At 29.3% G+C, this 19,017-nt stretch overlaps 1 protein-coding gene across 1 annotated transcript in view; it reads left to right on the plus strand.

Moving 5' to 3' along the window:
* Positions 1-19,017, plus strand: part of LOC142321391 (ubiquitin-protein ligase E3C) — a 70,538-nt gene that overhangs the window by 18,020 nt on the left and 33,501 nt on the right. The window contains exons 5-9 of the mRNA XM_075359433.1: positions 2,848-3,047; positions 7,102-7,262; positions 8,759-8,916; positions 13,937-14,184; positions 16,516-16,712. Of these exons, the coding sequence (XP_075215548.1) occupies positions 2,848-3,047; positions 7,102-7,262; positions 8,759-8,916; positions 13,937-14,184; positions 16,516-16,712 (964 nt within the window). The remainder of the gene's footprint in view (positions 1-2,847; positions 3,048-7,101; positions 7,263-8,758; positions 8,917-13,936; positions 14,185-16,515; positions 16,713-19,017) is intronic.

The following is a 19,017-nucleotide window of genomic DNA, read 5'->3' on the forward strand; positions in this document are numbered from 1 at the left end:
TTCTTGCAAATACTTTATCTTTGATAACACCAAAAACAAAGTTCATTGGAGTAAAGGTCTGGTGATTGTGGTAGCCATTCAAGTGGTCCTCGTTGACCTATCCACCTATTCGGTAATTTGTTGTCAAGAAACCCATGCACTGTTAAAGCATAGTGAGGAGGAACTCCATCTTGCTGGAAATAAAACTATTCATTATCCTGATGTAGCTGTAGTTGTGGAATACCAGTGTCCCTCAGCATGTTAAGATAGACGTTGTGGATAACAGTTATATGGAAAAAACAGATCCTATGTCCTCTTCATGTGAAAGGCAAGCCCAAAGTGTAAGCCCAGGTTGATTCAATTGTTTTTCAATCATTACATGTGGATTATCTGTTGAGTAATAGACATAGTTATGCCTAATAACAGCACCTGACAGTTTAAAATTTGTTTCGTTAGACTAACAAATTTTTCGAATGATGCTATCTCTTTGTCTTTCATCATCTGTCATTTGTCTTTGTCATTCAAAAGTATCTAGCAGAACTGTAAATTGCAGTCCAAATCATCCTCTATTAATCCTGTAGTAATCTTGGCCAATACATTTGCAAACCTTAACGTTGTATTAGATGACACAGAGATATATGGGAAATGTCTAATTCAACAGAAACACTCTTTTTGGATTTCTTTGGGCTTTGACTAAATGCCTGAGCAACTAACATTTCATTTTCATGGGTAAGTAACACTGACTGGTTGGCCACTCTTTGGCATGTTACAGATGAACCCAATTCTATCAAATTTATCACGCAATCTGTAAATTGATAGTCTACTTGACGGAGGTGTATTGAATTCTGTGAACTGTCGAACATGTTCAGCATTCTCTATCTTCCAGTATTTTTTGATTATCCACTTATGTTGGTTGTTGCTTAAATTACTAGCCATGATTTAAGCAATGATTATCTGAAAAGAAAAGAAAAAAAACAATTGCAGAACAAAAGAATAGAACAATAACAGATATAATATATTAATATTGTAGTACAGTAGAAAATAGTAACTGCATACCTACTTTTGCACCTCCACTGTATTAAATATCTGTATTGTACCTAAGAGAAAGTCTTAATTATTTATTTATTTGTTTGCTAGTTACCGTGAAATATATCTAGTTATTCTTTTTTTTTTTGTGCTTATATGTTAAATTGTTGATTTATTTTTTTTTTTAAATATGTATATGAGGTCTTTTCAGAAAGTAACCGAAATTTATTTTTTTAATATTTATTATTAATTTTACAGATTATTGGTCCTTGTCCCTATCAAAGTTCTCTTCCCCTTCACACTTCCCAGCAGTGTTTTCAAAGCAGTCCTGGATAGCTTCATTTGAAATGGTCTTTAAGGTCTGTGACGAATTTGCTTTTTGTCATCAATAGTCTCAAAACAGTGTCCTTTCATCACTGATTTTAATTTTGAAAATAAGAAAAAATTGCAAGTAGCCAGGTTTAGCAAGTTGGAAGGCTGAGGGAGGACAGTCATTTTTTTTTGGAACAAAACTAACAAATTGATAAAGCTGAGTGTGCAAGTGCATTGTCATGGTGAAGGAACCATGAGTTTCTTGTCACAGCTCTGGTCTCTTTTTGTGGATTTTTTCACGTAACTGTTGTAAAATGCCTTGATAGTAAGTACCGTTCACCTTGAGGTAAGAATTCAAAACATTCAATCCCATTAAAATCTAAAAAAGCAGATAGCGTCACTTTGACACTGGATCAAGACTGACATGCTTTCTTGGGGCATGAAGATCCTTTACCAATCCATTGTGATGGAAAAAAAAAACTTTTGTCTTAAAAAACAGAACTTTTGTCTTAATGTTATAGCTGTAAACACAGCTTTCATCTCCCATTATGATACGTTGTATGAATGATTCATCGTCACTGGCTTTTCAAGAAGTTGCCGACAAATGTCCACTTGATGTCCTTCCTGCTGTTCGGTCATCAAACGAGGAATAAACTTTGCTGCAACTCAATGCATGTTCAATTTTTCAGTCAAAATGTCATGGCATGATCCAATGGAGATGCTAACCTTTTCTGCAAGTTCTCTGACAGCCAATTGGCAATTTGCATGCACCAGGTCGTTGATTTTCTGAACGTGAATGTCAGCTGAAATCAAAGGCCTTCCTGGTCAACGGTCATCTTTAACTGACTGGTGACCACTTTAAAATTGTGAAAACCCATTGTAACATTGTGTTCGAGAGCATCATCTCCATTGTTTCAAAAGTTGAAATGTTTCAATGAAAGTTTTCTCCAGCTTCATGCAAGATTTTACCTTGTATTGTTGCTCCTGAAAATCACACATTATAAAAATTGCTGCTAATACTTAAACATGTTGTACTCAGATAACAATAACATTAAAACTAAATGAGATATCAACAATCCAAGCACATGTTCCACATAACCTCTCTTACACAGAGGTTATGCAAAACACAATGTGGCCAACTGCATGTCACTAAATATCTCCGTTGGCGTGTATTTATAAAAAGTTCAGTTATTTTCTGAACAGACCTCTTATATTGTTAGTGATGATAACTTGAATAGATTAAAAATAATTAATGAAAATTGTTTTTAAGATAATTAGTAAACATTTAATCTAATATTACAGTAATTCTGTAGTTAAAATCGTACTCTTCAGGTATTATAAAATTCAGAGAACCCCATTCATCAAAAGTTGGTCGAATGGCTTGTTGAAGCACGATAATAAAAAATATAAGTAAACTTTTATTTATAAGTTATTATTATAAAGCTATAAGATTTTTAATATTTTATAAATGAATTTCTTGTTGACCATGATATTATATAAATTAAGCTTATTTTGTTTTTGTATTTCTAGTGAGTTGGTGATGGTGGAATTGTGCCGTAATGTATTAAGCTGTGATATGAGTGAACCTGTCAAGTGGTTTTTGTTGCCAGCATTGTCAGAATTTCCACACTTTCCTTTTCCGCATTTATTAAATACTCTTAATGTCTGTTCACTTCCATATACTTCAAATCTTTTGTACTCTCTATTAATTTTGGAAAGAAAAATGTTGTGTAAGTTATTTAAATCTTAAGTACTGTAAAATTTGAATATTATTTTGGGTTTGTAACAGTGTATTAATTCTAAAAACATTCTTTGTTTATGATACTAGTAGAGTAAATATTTTTGTAAATTCCACTCTATAACATACATATTCATTATTCATTATGATATGTAGTAATGACTACTTTTCATTAGTTGTTATAAGCATCTTACAAGTATTTAAAAATGCATTTGAATGACAGTAGGATGTCCTTTTGAGGACGTTATTATGTTAATAGTGATGTAGACAGAAGTGTTTTTTGAACCTCCCAGAATTTTCTCAGTTTTTTTTGTTTTCATTTTGGGTTTTCATTGCTATTTCTGTGTTCGTAAATGTAGCAGTGTGTGCTTGTTCTTCTTGTGTGTTTAAAGCATGTCTTGAATGTTTTTGTGATTTTGTTGTTGTTGCGTAGTCCCGCGACCGTGTGGCATGGTTTTCTGTCATCCTTATTTCTCTTTTTAACCTTTTTTTACCTACCTAATTTTTAATTTATTGTATCTTATTTTTCTCCTTTATTTTGCTTCCATTTAATACTTTTCATCGGCTTCTTTCTTTCCAGGCAGTCTGTCCAAACCACTCTAACGTATTAATCTGCCACATGGTAGTATTAGGTTAGGCTCCCCATTGCCATCCGTTCTCTTTTCACTAGAGAGCTGTCTGGTAGACTGAGTTCCCCTTGGGGCAGATCCCCAGCTCCAAGGTAGAGTTTAAAAATAAACTGCAGGATCCCATTAAGTTTGAGGCATGGAGCTAACAATGGAGGTGACAAGACACAGTGTGTTAATATTGTAAGGTGGGCCCGGTATCAGGTTGTAGAGGGGGAGAGGTTTTAGTGAATAGGTCTACAAAGAAACATCGACTCACACTACTATGGGGTATGAGAGCAAATGGTACCTATAAAAGATTTCCCCTCCACCAACAAAAAAAAGGATGCCATATTGAACATAATACTATGAATGCAAAATGTATAGGTATGTAATCTCTTTTCAAACAATTTCAGTTGTAACTGTTGACAGTTAACTGTTTTTCTATTTTAGCAAAGCATCTGTTTTTTCCATTAATTGTTGTTTTGGCTTTGTGCAAGGGAAGATTATCCAAATGAAAAAAACAAATTATCATTATGGGCTCTGTCACAAATTATTGTTAATAATAAGATATTTCTTAGCTGAGCAAAGGAAAGTTTTCAATAAAGTGAACTAAAATTTTTTTAATTTCTTTCATTTTAGAAATGAATTTGTTATTTTGATTTAATTGATATTCAAGTAATTCTAGTTTCATATGAAAGTCTAAATATCACAGGTTGTTAACATTTTTTTCTGAACTCTCAATTTAGTAGCTAATAATTAAATTACCAAAAGAAGAAAAGTTTGTATTTCATAATTTTTTCAGCATTTAGATGTCTTTACTTGCTGAACATAAAGGTTGATAATCATAGCAAATTTGATCTCTTTGAAGCAAGTCATAAATACAGCATTAAAAAATTTTCTTGTATTAGTTTTGAAGTAGTCGACCAGTTTAAATTAAAAATATGAATTATATTTCTTTTCTATTGCTAAATTTTGTTCAGTTTATCAGAGGTAAAATAGGTATAGTGTAAATGTGTCATATTTTTGGAATGTAAGTTTTCTTGCGTTAATGCCATTCTGAACACTTGAGAGATCATCAAGCTTTACTTATTATAATGTTTAAATGGTGTGTTTCAAGTGGTAGTGACTTTTTTTCATTTGTGTTGTAAAGACCTAAAGATTGAAAAAATTAAATGGAAAATGAAAAAAAGATTAATCTTAAAATATTTTTGTTTATAGATTAATGTAGTGTCAGGATTCTTTAAACCAACTATCTGCAGATATTTTAAAATTATTTTTTAATGAAACATTGAAAAATAGCTGCATTTGTATTTAAAAACTTATCTTGTTGAGTTACAGCTAATAAGCTAGAAATATCACAAAAAAATATATTAAAAGAAATTTTTTACCATATTTCAATTGGTGTAGATTGTTATCGGTTTAATTTTTCATTGACATTGAATAGATTAAGCATAACAGTTCATGAACCATTGTTATAGACTTTCACTGAATTTATTCTATTAATCAAATTAAGATAATTAATCAACTTTTATCCTTCAGTATTAAATCAGAGTTGCTATGTGTTAGAGTAGTGATCTTCACTATACAGCTAGTTCCTGTAGTGAATTATCTTTGCATGACATTTACATCACATGTTAGACTGAATATCACTTATATTTTGGTGGATACAGCATGCTTTTGTGTGTGTGTGTTTTTGGTCTGGTAAAGAAGGCAATCATTAATCACTTGCCTTTTCATTTACTTGGTAATTTTTATCTGGTAAGATGCTTGTTTTTCCTGGAAATAGTTCTGCCATTTTTGTGATTGATGCCTTATGTAAACGTAACTTTGTGAGTGTGGAAGATAGTGATTGTAGGACATCAAACTGTTATCTTTCTTTCTACTGTTCACAAACTGGAGTCACTATAACTCTTAAGAGAGTGAATGACTCCAGTTTGACTCAAGGAATTTGACTCCTTTCTTTCTACTCTGTGTTGACAACATTACTTAATGACTAATGTAAATATACACATAGGAAACAGTTGACTGCATTCTCTCATTCTACCACAATCATCTCCTGTGGTTAGAACAAAAGTCTTTGTCTGATGAATCCTCTCTTTTTCCGTTTAGCCTCCAGAACCACTGTAAGTATGAATGTAAATGAAGTGTAGTCTTATACAGTCTCAAGTCAACCGTTCCTGAGTTATGTGGTTAATTGAAACCCAACCACCAAAGAACATCGGTACCCATGATCTAGTATTCAAATCCGTATAAAAGTAACTGTCTTTACTGGGATTTGAACCGTAGAACTATTTATATACTGTGTTTTTTGTGTGTGATATTTTATACCTTTCCATCAAAATTTTCTTAACTGTTTTCATAGTCTGAAATAAGAAATATTCTGACATGAAAATGACCCCTCTCTTTGTTTACCTTAAGAAACCACTGTAGTTTGTATGGTTATAATACTTACATGTACATACAAATGTAACCAATTAATTAACAAACATAGTGACCAAAACTATTCAGTTTTGGTCGTTATGTTATTACTTTTCAAATAATTACAAAATAAGTGAAATTAGTTATTGTAAGGCTGTTTTGGTAGTCAACTAACATAAACATTTTAGGCAAGGCTAGAATCAAGTGTGTTCAGCTAATAATTATCGGTTAGATGGTAATTTTTTGTCCTCAGAAGTACAAAATACTTGGTGATTGGTACATTAGGTGAGTTAGTAGTTTATACTATTGAATTAATATACCTTCTACCATGTTTTGACTGACTAGTACCAGGTGAGCAGCTCAAATTGCAGATATTTAAGTGTCACCTTTAATACTGTTACTATTAGCGGCATTATTGCTTGTGTATGTTACTACTTTTGTCTATTTGTCTACTGTCTATTTGTCTGTATTTTGTCTACTTTTGTCGAGAGTATATACATATACTCTCGGCTATGCAGTGTATTTCTATACTGCACTGTAGTATAGTTTATAGTATTTGTCATGCATTTTTATGTATTGTTATTTGTATGTAACTGTATTAGTATGAAAAATACAGTATTTGTGCATACTGCATTTAACTTGTAGTAGTATTTTTCTAAAATGCCTTATTCAGTCAAGGAAAGGATTGCTGCGGTGGAATCTTATGTGCATTTGGATCCTTTAAAGAAATGAGTCTTCAAATATTTGCAGGAAAATTTCTGTTTGCCAGCGTCCCAGAAAAGAGTAACATACACAGTTTGGTTAAAAATAGGTCAGCTTCAAATGTTTTCTGTTGTCATAGCCAATATTCAAAAGAGATTTTCTGCCAGTTTGAAAAATGTATACATAAGTTATCTCAGCAAAGCGGTGTGAAGTATATGCAAAACATTAGAAGAACAGACAAACCTGAAACCTGAAAGTTTTTTTTTTCTAAAATGATGGTGGTTTATATTTACTTTTATTATTATTTTTTCTTTACAGTTGTTTCATCTAGTGTGTTACAAGATTATTTAGAAGTATTGGCCGGTCTTACTTGCAATTTAACTTCCTTAAATAACCATTCAAATAATGATTCTGATGATGGATCAGACAGTGATGATGAATCTGATAATGAAATATCCATTTCAAAAGATGAAATTAAGGTAACGGTGAGATCATTCTTTATATTGAGTTATACATTTAAAATATGTTAATAGATATCAACTTCCTTCCTTCCTTTTTAAATCTGTTAATAAAATATAATTTATATTTTAACAGATTTATAAAAAAGGAAGGAAGTTTATGTATGTTTATCTATATGTGGTTTGTATTTTTGTGGTTATTTGAAGAATCACTGTACGTCATGAAATTTCATCTAACAAATTTAGGAGATTTAGGAGAAGGTTTTAGGCAATCGCATTTTCTACAATAAGTATAAAAATTATAAAACAATACACATGTAGTATGTACATAGAAATGCTGTTTGCTTTGAAGATCCTGTGCCACTCATAATTTAATTAAAGAATTTTTACTTAAAAAATAAACTAAGTAACATTTAAAAAACTAAGTATATATATTTTTTATGAAATACACTTTTTAAGCAAAAATAAAACTTAAAAAAACTAAAAATAAATAATTTTTCAGTTCTTAAATTATGATGGTTTGAAACCATTGCCAAAAGTTACTAAACCTTAGTATGACATTAACTTAATCTATAAAAATTAGTATGAGTTTTGGTATATTTTTTGTCTGTTTCTTTTTTTTTGCTTTAAAGTTTATTTTACATTTTTTTATTTTTTTATTTAACTAATGTGGGTAGGCATACAAAAAACTGCCCAAATTTAAAAAAGATTTTTCGGCAAAAATCCAGAGAAGAATGTCTTGACAAAATATGAAAAGGAATGCCCAGAAATGACATTAAACCAGTGGTATTATCAGTCACCACTAAGGCTATTTATTTAAAAATTCTTTCTCTTTAGCACTTACTTGTTAAGCTTTAAAGTCCCTGGTGTATTTTGGCTTTTGCAACATCTTTGAAGCCTCCCTATCAGTCTCCATCACCTTCTCATGCTGATTGAAACCAGATCTCCCATACCATCATCCATTCCCTTTTTCTAAGCAGGCTCTTTCATATTTTAGAGAGAAGGTGTTCCTTACATCTACGGTGCGATTGCCATATGCACATCTTTATTTCTTTAAATATTCTTTTTGTTTAATGTTTAATTCCTGTCTGTCATGCGTGGCTATGATGTTTTTTTTTGTAACAAAATTTTCACTGTTCAGGTTGTCAATTCAAATGCCCATCCCAGATCTGGAGGATCACAGAGCCTTCTACTGGAGTTAGTCTACCCTAGCCAAATTGTTTCTGCTTTGAGGTGTCTATTTTTTCACCCTGTTCTGTTTGGCTGCTTAAGAATTCAGTAATCCAAGTTATAGAAAATATCCTAAGTAATAATAATTGCAATTACTGATGCTAATGAATTACATTTTATTAGAATAACTTTTTTTGTGATTGTAAATCACAAATATTCTTTTGTACTGTGTATGTATCACATATTTTTGAGCTATACATAGTAGTTTACACATAAATATCTTTTATACAAAGCAAGTTAAGAATTGTAATTACTTCCTGTTTTTACTTTATTATTTTTGTTTTCAGTTACTAAAAGAGTGTGCAGAATTATTAAATGATGATAATATTGTGAATGGGTTACAACAAGCTGTCAGCTTATATAAACAGATACCGATTATACAACCTATTAGTCAAATATGTCATAATTTATTAATGTCTAATAAGTTAGCTGGTTATGAATATAAGTAAGTATATTAATAAATAATATAAAATATTGATGTAGACTATGCTCACCTTGACATATTCATAATTTAATTGCAGCTTATATTAAAAATACTTGTGAACAATAGACAAGGTGTGTTTTTAAAGTAAGGTTGTTTTGAATTTGTCACCTACTTGCACGATGTAAACAGTAGGCGCTTGAATGGCTCTATCATTTCAATCGATCAATGAATCGGTTATTTCAATTAGCTTTTAGCAACACTAGTTTATTAATTTTGTTTATATTCATCCTTTTATAATGAGTACTACAATTTGTGATCCAACAGATTGTAAAGTATGAGGAGTAATTCAATTTTTTATGGCAAAAAACAGTTATGTGATCGAAATTCATAGGAAAATTTGTGATGTTAGATATTATGAGTAACGCTAAATTGAGACATTGATGCCATTCATATTAGGAAAGGTAAATGATTATTCATGATGAAGAACGTTACGGCCGGTCGGCCATTGGTGATAATGGATGGTTTGATCCAAAACGTCAACAAAAAGATTCGAGAAAACCGGCACGTCACCATGTTACAATCGTTTTATCACCTTTGATTTGTGTAGTTTTGACTAGGCTATAAAAATTTTAATATAAAAGTATTTTAAATATAAAAAATATATAAAAATATTTTATAAAAACTTTAATTTCGTGTATTAGTAGAAACTGTTGAATTTATTTTACTATTAGGAAAAAATCTGTAGTAGATAAGGAAAAACCTTTTTTAACAGAAGAAAGAAATATTCTCTTTAAACTTATCATAAAATAGAAGCACTTTTTAAACCAAGTCAAAAGTTACTTTTTGATATAAGTAGGTTCCAGTTAATTATTTTTATTTTCTTAACCAGCAAAATAAAGTTGTACATGTCTTATTGAAATAACCATAAAACTCAGAACAAAATTGATTAAATTGTTATAATGCCTATTTTTTGAAGTTCATTCTTTAAATTAAATTAAGTTGTAAGAATGTTGTTCTATAGATTTTCAATTGACATAGAAAAAAGTAAAAAATTCAATGTTTAAAAATCACACTCAACCTTTTAAATGTTAGTAGATTAAACTGCTGCTAACCAGAGCACACAAATGCATATGTGCGATAATTCCCTCTTTTAATCTTCATTTCAATTGGTTTGTTCATTTTATTTTGGTCGTCATCCAATTGAAGAGTATAAAAAAAGTCAAGTATGTTCATAAACCTGTTTGGTAAGTGTAAAATTTCAAAATTCTATTTTAATTTTTCTAAATATCAACATTGTTTAAAAATTTAAGTATTCAAAATGTTCACTCACTTTTACCAGTATATAATGTCAGATTTATTGGATGTTTATAATTATTACATAATATCAAACAAAAAAGTTGTTTCAAAAGCTGTTTAGAAATTGTAATTAATTTATTCTGAAATTTTTAAGATGTTTTTCAATTTTTCCTTATTGTTTGTTTTCACTATAATTCAAATTGTTCTGGATTGACCTCTTTTTACTACTTCAGAACATTGAGAAAAGGTTAAAAATTAAAATTATGGAAAAATTTAACAACTCCATGAATTTCTATATTGTTGATACAAATTTTTACAAAAAAAGAAACGTTGAAAGTTATTTAATTAAGAATCTATTGATTGTAAACAAACTAAATAATTATTTTGATTATTAAAATTTGAATAAGATTGTTTTTTCCTCTGATTCACGAACAAATTGCCCCAAGACAGCAGTGCAGTTTTGTTCCACATTGGCATTATGTAATTGAATATCTGTGGTTATTCCTATAAAAAAATTTGTAATCTATTTTCTTATCAAATTAATACATTCATTACATTATTTATTTAAAAATAGCAATTTTGTTTCTGGTAGTACATAAGCATGTAAATTACAGTTGAACCTATTGTATTAACTGTCAGAAGTTGGGACCATGGAACAGATGTATACTTAAGGAACAGAAATGTATTGACCAGATTGGTCTACCTATAGATTTATTTTCTTCAAAGTCTAACTTAAAATTTTTATTATTCTTATAGTTTTTATATATTGCATATTTGAAGAAATTGATTTATTTACATATTAAATTATTTGTTATTCATTATTTTATAATAAAAGTAGAGCTAATAGGAGATTATAAAAATATATTAAACAAGTTTCTTGACAATATGTTGTCAGCCACATGTATGGGAACTATACCTCTGAAAAATGTTGTGCTCTATGATTCCACTCCCAAAGGTTTAGTATGATTTTTCTTCGGAATAAAGAAAATTAGTCCAAGTACAAACAGAAAAAGCTCAAATAATATATAAATAAATTGATATATGGGGTCAGTCAAATATAAAATGGACTTTTAACTTTACATGGGCTGGCTTGTGTATGAATATTAGTGGTGAGCTGGCATGTTCGGATATTGATGGTGGAAATGTGAGTAGGGGAGTGATGCTCCAGCTGACTCAGCATTTGCCAAGGTCGTCAGTAGCATCGTGTTAGTGCAAGAAGTTACATTGTCAGTTGTGTAATATATGGTGAAGTTTTTTATGATTAATGGCATCAAACCCTTTGAAATTTTGACAAGACTCTGTACACAGTTTGGGGATATGAGGTTATTTAACCAAATCTGTTACTGGTCCAGCCAATTAAAAGCAGGGTGTAAAGCTGTAGAAAATAGTCACAATAGATTTTCAAGGACAAGTATGATGAGTGACAAAAATACACGAGTTCATGCGCATTTTGCTGGTGATAAGTCCTTAAACTTTTTATGAAGAAGGTTCTTCATACTTATAACATTTTATCCACAAGCTTCCTACACTTTGGGAAAAATATATATAGAACTTTAGGGAGACTACATAGAAAAACAATAAATATGTTTTGTACTTTTTCTGTATTAGTAGATCTTAAAAACAAAAGTTTGATTTATATTTGACTGATCCTGTATTAAAAGTTAAAAATACCACAGCATTATTGTTTAAAGGATGTGGAAGATAAAACTTATGTTAAACATTATAGTAAACCTTAGTGAACCTAAATTATTGTATTATTAAGTACCACAATCACAATGGAAACAACTATAAAATCATATTATAATTCTGTGTCAAATCAGATTTACGAGTTCTGTAGTTGAACAAGCAATATATTGCCAATTTAGAGATTGCTAGTTTGTGGGTTAAAGTGTGTTAAAAATGTAATTTAATTAACTTCGCAGCTGTTTATAACAAAAAGGTCTAAGTGCATGTTCAGAATACAAAAATAATTTATGTTGGCTCTGTGTAAAATGTTTGAAAGTATCCAAGAAAGAGTAAAAGTTTCCTTATTATGTTAGAAAATAATTAGATGTGTTGATATAGAACATTAAAAGGGTTAGACAAATTTAATAAGGAAAACAAAAAATAGTTCATTGTGATATTTTTTTACATTAACCAATAATTTTCTCGTAACCAAGAAATGCATTTTTATGTAGTTTTACTATTAATTAAACATTTGTTTACAGTTTCTACTTTTTTTATTATTTTTAGTATTAGTGTTTCTAGTTTTAAAGTAAGATTTGAGATGTTTAATTACATTCTAGCTGTTTGATATTCTTGATATTTGTCCCTTTAGGCTGAATGTAGCTAATTAATGTTTTTAATGACTTTCATTTTTAACTGCCCAGTTCATCAGTCACAATCAGTCATCAGTTATTAATATATGTTTCTTAGAGAGTAAACCACTAGATAGATCTTGTCAGAAATTATGCATGTATAATATTTTGTATTCTTTTAAAGTTTCAAGTTTTTTAAATGGTTGCGTGTCAGTTGTAGATCATATCATCTAGTATCCCTGACCGTGGCTTTTCATTATATATGATGTGATTGATCGAATTAAATCTTGTTAATAATGCATATTCTGCTACAAAAACCAAATAAATAAATGCAATTAAACTTTTTAAAAAATCATTAATTTTTGGTTAATTAGATTAAAATAATTACTGTTAAAAATATTTCAGTCTAATCCTTGAATTGATTAATTAATTCATAAGTATATTCATAGTATAAGTATATTCATTGTATATCAGTGTACTTTTGAAAGCAGTTGTCTGTGAAATGAGCTTGAAAACATTTTAAGAATATTTTCAAAATCATCAATTTTTCCTTCTACACAGTCTTTATAAATATTTTTCTCATATGTAAAATGTTAGTTTTTAAGTGCTTAAAAAAATCTAATCCTTCTTATCAAAGTCAAGACCAGATATTTTTGTCAAGTCAGCTATTACTCTGTAGCCTTTTTTTTATTGTACCTGATTGTATTGAATGTAACTTATGCTGCAAGTTGTATTTCATGTAAATCCAATTTATTCTAAATAAGAGAAAATATAGTCTTCATAATCATCAATAAATTGTCATCTCATCATGATACACCTTAATGAAAATTAATCTGGTTATTAAAAACTATTCCTTGCCTTAAAATGTTACTAAAAATTTTCAGGAGTGTAAAGGATCTTTCTTTTTCTGTTGCCTCCAGAACCACCGTAAGGTATTATTTCAGAGGATGAATGAGGATGATATATATGAATGTAAATGAATTGTGTAGTCTTGTACAGTATCAGGTCAACTGTGACTGAGATGTATGGCTATTTGAAACCCAACCACCAAAGAAAATCAGTATCCCTGATCTAGTACTCAAATCCGTACAAAAGTAACTGACTTAACTAGGATTTGTAACTTAAAATTCTCGACTTTGAAATCAACTGATTTGCGATTACGAGTTCACCAATAGACCAACTTGGTGGGTTAGTGTAAGGGATCTGGCGATCAGTAAATGTTTGGATCCTTTGTAATCGTATTGTTAAATTTATATTATGATATTTATATGCATCATAATTAGATGTAGCTGTGTGACATTATTTTATAAAATTACTGGCCACTTCAGTAAAATAATTTAAAAAATAATAATATTAATCTATTTTGTTGTTTTTGATTTTTCTTACTTAATTCTTCACCATTCTGCATTGTTAAATATGAGTTTTTTATTTTGTTTCTGTTATTTTAGATTGTTATTCTCATTGGCTCTGCGAAATGATTTTCTTTCTGAATTATGGAAATTGATAATGTCAGCTAATCGTATGTCATTGTTTGGTAATCCAACACCATTACTGACAGTATTATCTCGTGGTTTGTCAATGACACCTGATGAAACTCGACGTATCGTACCGCTTTTAGCTACATTTTGTTCATTATTTTCGTTATTTATTAGTACTCTTCACGATGCTGAATTCTATAATGATGACAATGCATGTGGTAACTATGTCATCAATTTGTTTTTTATTATTCTTAATTATTGTATTTTTTATAATATGTTATAAACAGATTATTTGTTGGCAGAATCTTCACAAATTCTGTTTACTATTGTAAGTGATCTAATGATTGCTAGAGTAGTCATTCATGTATATTTTACATCCAATCATTTGAATTTCTATTTGTCATTTTATTTTTATTTTCACATTAATTGTAATTTTCATTTTATTAATGTAACCTGAAATATAATTGCCTATTGAAAATATTTTTATGTTAGTTTTAAACTTTTCATTTTTTTATTTGAATATTCACTGGAATGAAATGAATATCAGGTAGAGAAGGATAAGAGATAAGAGTAATTTTAAACGATGAAAAATTTCTATATTATTCTAATGTAGTATTGATCTTTAATTAAAAAATGCTGGTAGAGGGCTGCGTAACTTTCCCAGTTTTCTCCTTGACAAATGTTTATTTCAACTACAGCATAGGGTTTTTAAATATTAACGACTTAATTATGCAATACTTGGAGTACAATTGTGAAAAAGTGAAAATGTTTGTTAAAAATATTTGGGTTCAGTTTTTACACTTTGATCAAATGACTTCTTGTCTTAAAAATTGTGCAATATTAATATTGCACAATTTATACTTTTAAAAGTATAATGAGAAAAAATCAAAATTCTTAGTAAAAATTCTGGGTTGTGGTTGATTCCTTTGAGTAAATGATGTTTTTATCATCAAAATTATGCATATTTACAATTATTTACTTCAATAAATTTACTTCAATAAGTTGCACCAAATAGTCTTATTTGGTGCAACTTTATTCAACAAAGCTAAAAAATTAATAGTGTACTAAAAAAAAAATTTGGGCACTTTGTGCCCTCGTATCTAATGGGGTTGAAAATCAGACAAAAGTTGGAATATTTATAGCCAAATTTCAATTATTTTTTTTTGGTCAACAAGGTTTTGAGTTCTGAGGCAACCATTTGTTTAGAAATAATCTGTCACCCCTAATCTGATTGACCTAAAACTTTTAAATAATTTAATAAATACTTACATTGGACTAAAGCTCAGATTTCTATGACCATATACAAAAGTAAAAAATTAAAAATGGTAAAAATTATGCCTTCCCCTTTTTAAATCTCTTTTCAAAAATTTAATTCCATTTTTGGAAACTTTTTTGAGCCTTTTTTGAAGAATTTATGTTGAGGCAGTCTGGATGTATTAATCAAGATAGAGGTCAACAGACAAAACATATGTAGAAGAAGATGTGTTTGACTGCTCTTCAAGGGTTTTTGAAAAAAACTGGTGTGCTCCCACTGCATTGATTGAGTATTTGTTTCCATTTTAACAAATCTTATCCATGTCTTATGATCTTTTACGATGTGGTCAAGGATTGACCACATCTTTTCTAATGGTGAAGGAAAGTTAGGCACCCCATCTTCTTTTTTGTGAGTTTGTCAGAAAGAAGCTTAATTACTGGGTGAGCACAAAATTTGTGGAAGCCTAACCTATCAATTACGATTTCATATAGTACTGTTTGCAACATGTGAGTAAAGATTCAGATAATTCTGTAATCGTGAATTGATAGTTTTCTCAAATTTTCGCATTGACATTTGCAACAAGTTCATTTGTGACAATTGAGTTGACCACTTCTTTCATTGTCACGAATGTTTGTTCAACCTTCCCAAAATATATGATACCATTGTCTTACTGCTCTGTCACTCAGCCCTCCATATACTGTACAAAGTTCACGATGAATTTGACTAGTTTTTTGCATGAAGGAAACTGACAACGGTATACACTTCACAGCCAGCAGGATTTTCTATGACAGCACCCATTTCAAACAAGAGTTTTACAGGAACTAACAAGCAAGTAATATTTCCTATAACATACTAGCATTACACTGAACCAGGCTATTCAACTGTGCAATAATATAATCGCTACTCCCACTACTTCATGCAATACTGAGGACTAGAAGTTAATTTCCAAATAACTCTCATAGAATATCTTATTGATTTTAATGAAAAATCTCTTGAAAGAATGAGAATATTTTTTGAGCTTTCATACTTCTAAAAAGCTGATACTTGTTCTGGAGTAGGTGGATTTCTGTTAATAAGCTAACAAATTCATGACTCATTTATGCAACTTCATTGGCTGCTGTTCATTATTATTATAGTTCTTGATAATCATGAGTTTGTACATTTGTAATTTTTTTTTAAGTACTGAACTTAGTAATAAATAAATTACTTTATTGAATTGGCTTTATTAATGATGTTTATTTTTAAATACTTGAAAAAAATGTCTATGTATTGGATTCTTGTGTTTCTTTTTTAGTGTCTAGATTGGAACGGATGGGTTTTTCTGTACCAATGTTAGTAGAGATGATTTTAAGATTGAAAGAAGTAAGTCTTGGTTTGGTGGAACTTGCATTTCCAGAATCAACACCTAGCGTTAAAGATCAATATAAAACAGTTATACATTCTGAAGCAATCCCTCCTGCCAACACACCGATGTGGAACCACTTGTTTAAGGTACTGTGTGTACTAGGTTCATAATAATATTTACAACTTAATTTAAATATTTGGAATCGCCTAATGGTGTAATTGAGAATTATAATATTAACTTATAATTTTTGTCATCAGTGCTTTTCCTGCCAATAGCTAGCATAATGAAAATCATTTGAGTATATTAACATGTTTCACTGTTATATCTGTAAATATTCATGCAGCATAAGTACAAGGCCTGTGATATAACCACACCTCTGCGGTTCAGATTGAAACCATATTAAATCAGGTATTGTTATTTATTGTATTTATTGGTGATAATTACTCCTCACTTCTTGGAAATTTTTATTAGGCAAGTCATTATAGTTAAACTTAAATATTTAATAATTGCAATGTAATAGATTATAATTCAGCTACTAATTGTGGGTTTATTACTGTTTATCACTTTTTCACATATTTACTAATTTACTTTTATTTTTATTATTCTTATTTAATTATCAGATTGAAAAATGAAATGACAAAATATTAAGATATAAATCTTACTGATAGCCTAACTATGATGCATACAAGTATTTAATAATTGTTTCTTATATATTGTCATAAGGATGTAGAAATGTATTTTCAAGCAAAGTAATTTTATTATTGTTTCTGATTCTTATCACTAGTGATGTACCATTAGTACTTCTGTCCATGTGTAATACTTTTGATTTCAAAATAAAAACGTTTAAAAATCTCTAAATTATTATTTTATTTCATTACATAAAATTAAGAGCCATTTATTTTATTTATGATAATTTTTAAAACAGGTTTTTCCTTTTTTGAGTTGCAGTGATACCTGACACAATGACACATTCACATACAGCGCCTTTGATTCTTAGTTCTACACACAGCACATCACTTACGTGTTTTTTTCTCTGAGGATGGTCAATAGTACTTCAGTTTTTATATTTACTGCCACTAATAGATATTTTCATTTAAATGTGAAACAAAAAAATGAAAACAAAGACATGTTACTCTAATTTATACTACAGTATTAATGACTAAAGTAAAAAAAAGTAATGAAAAAAATAATATTGGGCGAAACTAAAATTCAAAGTTCAATTTCTAATAGGTTAAGTCTCAAAATTACCCGTTTACTAAAAATTAAATATATTTTAAGATATTTTGACATTTTTTATGTATTGTTTTTCTTCTATAAACCAAAGTAAAATGGTATGTAGAATAAATAGCTGTACTGAATGTGACACCTTGCAGCAAAATTTTGAAAATTTGTTTTTTAAATCAAAATTATCAAACTACACTACAGCTGATCCAGTCAGTAAAAATACTGGCTGAACAAGTCAGTATTAATAGAATATCATCACTGCTGCTATGAAAAAAAATCTTCAATACAAAGTATTAATTCCTTAGATTAATTAAGAAACATTAATATCTACTTGTAGCAGCATACTGTAGATTTTATTATTTATATTGTTTTATAATTTACATATTTTACAAATTAAAATTTGTATTTGCATGTATTACAGGGATTATTTGAATTAGAAAGTAACTTTCTTTATAAGTACATGCTTTATAAATACTTACTAATGTATTTATATTTCACTTTGGCATCTATAGGCTATTTTTTATGATTAGCATTGAATTTTTGTAGCATAAGAAAAATGTCAAAGCTGACAAGGATTTTAACCCAGAACTTCCCTATGAAATGAACAAGTGTCAATTAGTGAATATGTAAATGATAGAATCACCTATACACTGCCTGTAATAAAGATCATATTGTCCCATACTAAAGTCTTTTAGTTTGGAACTTTTATCTTTATTTATCTTAGAGCAAATTTTTCCTTAAAAATATTGCTGTTTTAATAATTCCCATTACTTATAACAACTAAAGATTACTATCATATCTAGTTTGATGTGTCATATTGATTTCTTTTTATAATTATTTCTGTCCCTCATTTTCTCCGATACTGGAATAGTTTGGTAATGTGTTTAGGCAGTAATGTTGTTTATTCATTCATCAATATGTTTGTTTATGTTCCTGTAACTTCAGAATAGCTGTACTGATTTCTGGAATTATGTCTGACAGTGTTTGTTTCAATTACACGAGTGAAGCAGTATACAGTTTGAAGAAAACAAAATGATGAACTGCAGAAACTATTTCACAAAACTGAACATCAAATCATTTGATATTCATTAGATGGAATATTAAATGAAATTGCTTGAAAAGCAGATTTAAAAATATTACATATAGACTGCTTTAAATACATTTATATATCATAAAGTTTCACAGCATTATTAATTTTTTCCTTCGTTGACTATAGGTGACACCCAA

This window comes from Lycorma delicatula, chromosome 3 (assembly GCF_047948215.1).
Source record: "Lycorma delicatula isolate Av1 chromosome 3, ASM4794821v1, whole genome shotgun sequence".
Classification (NCBI taxonomy): domain Eukaryota; kingdom Metazoa; phylum Arthropoda; class Insecta; order Hemiptera; family Fulgoridae; genus Lycorma; species Lycorma delicatula.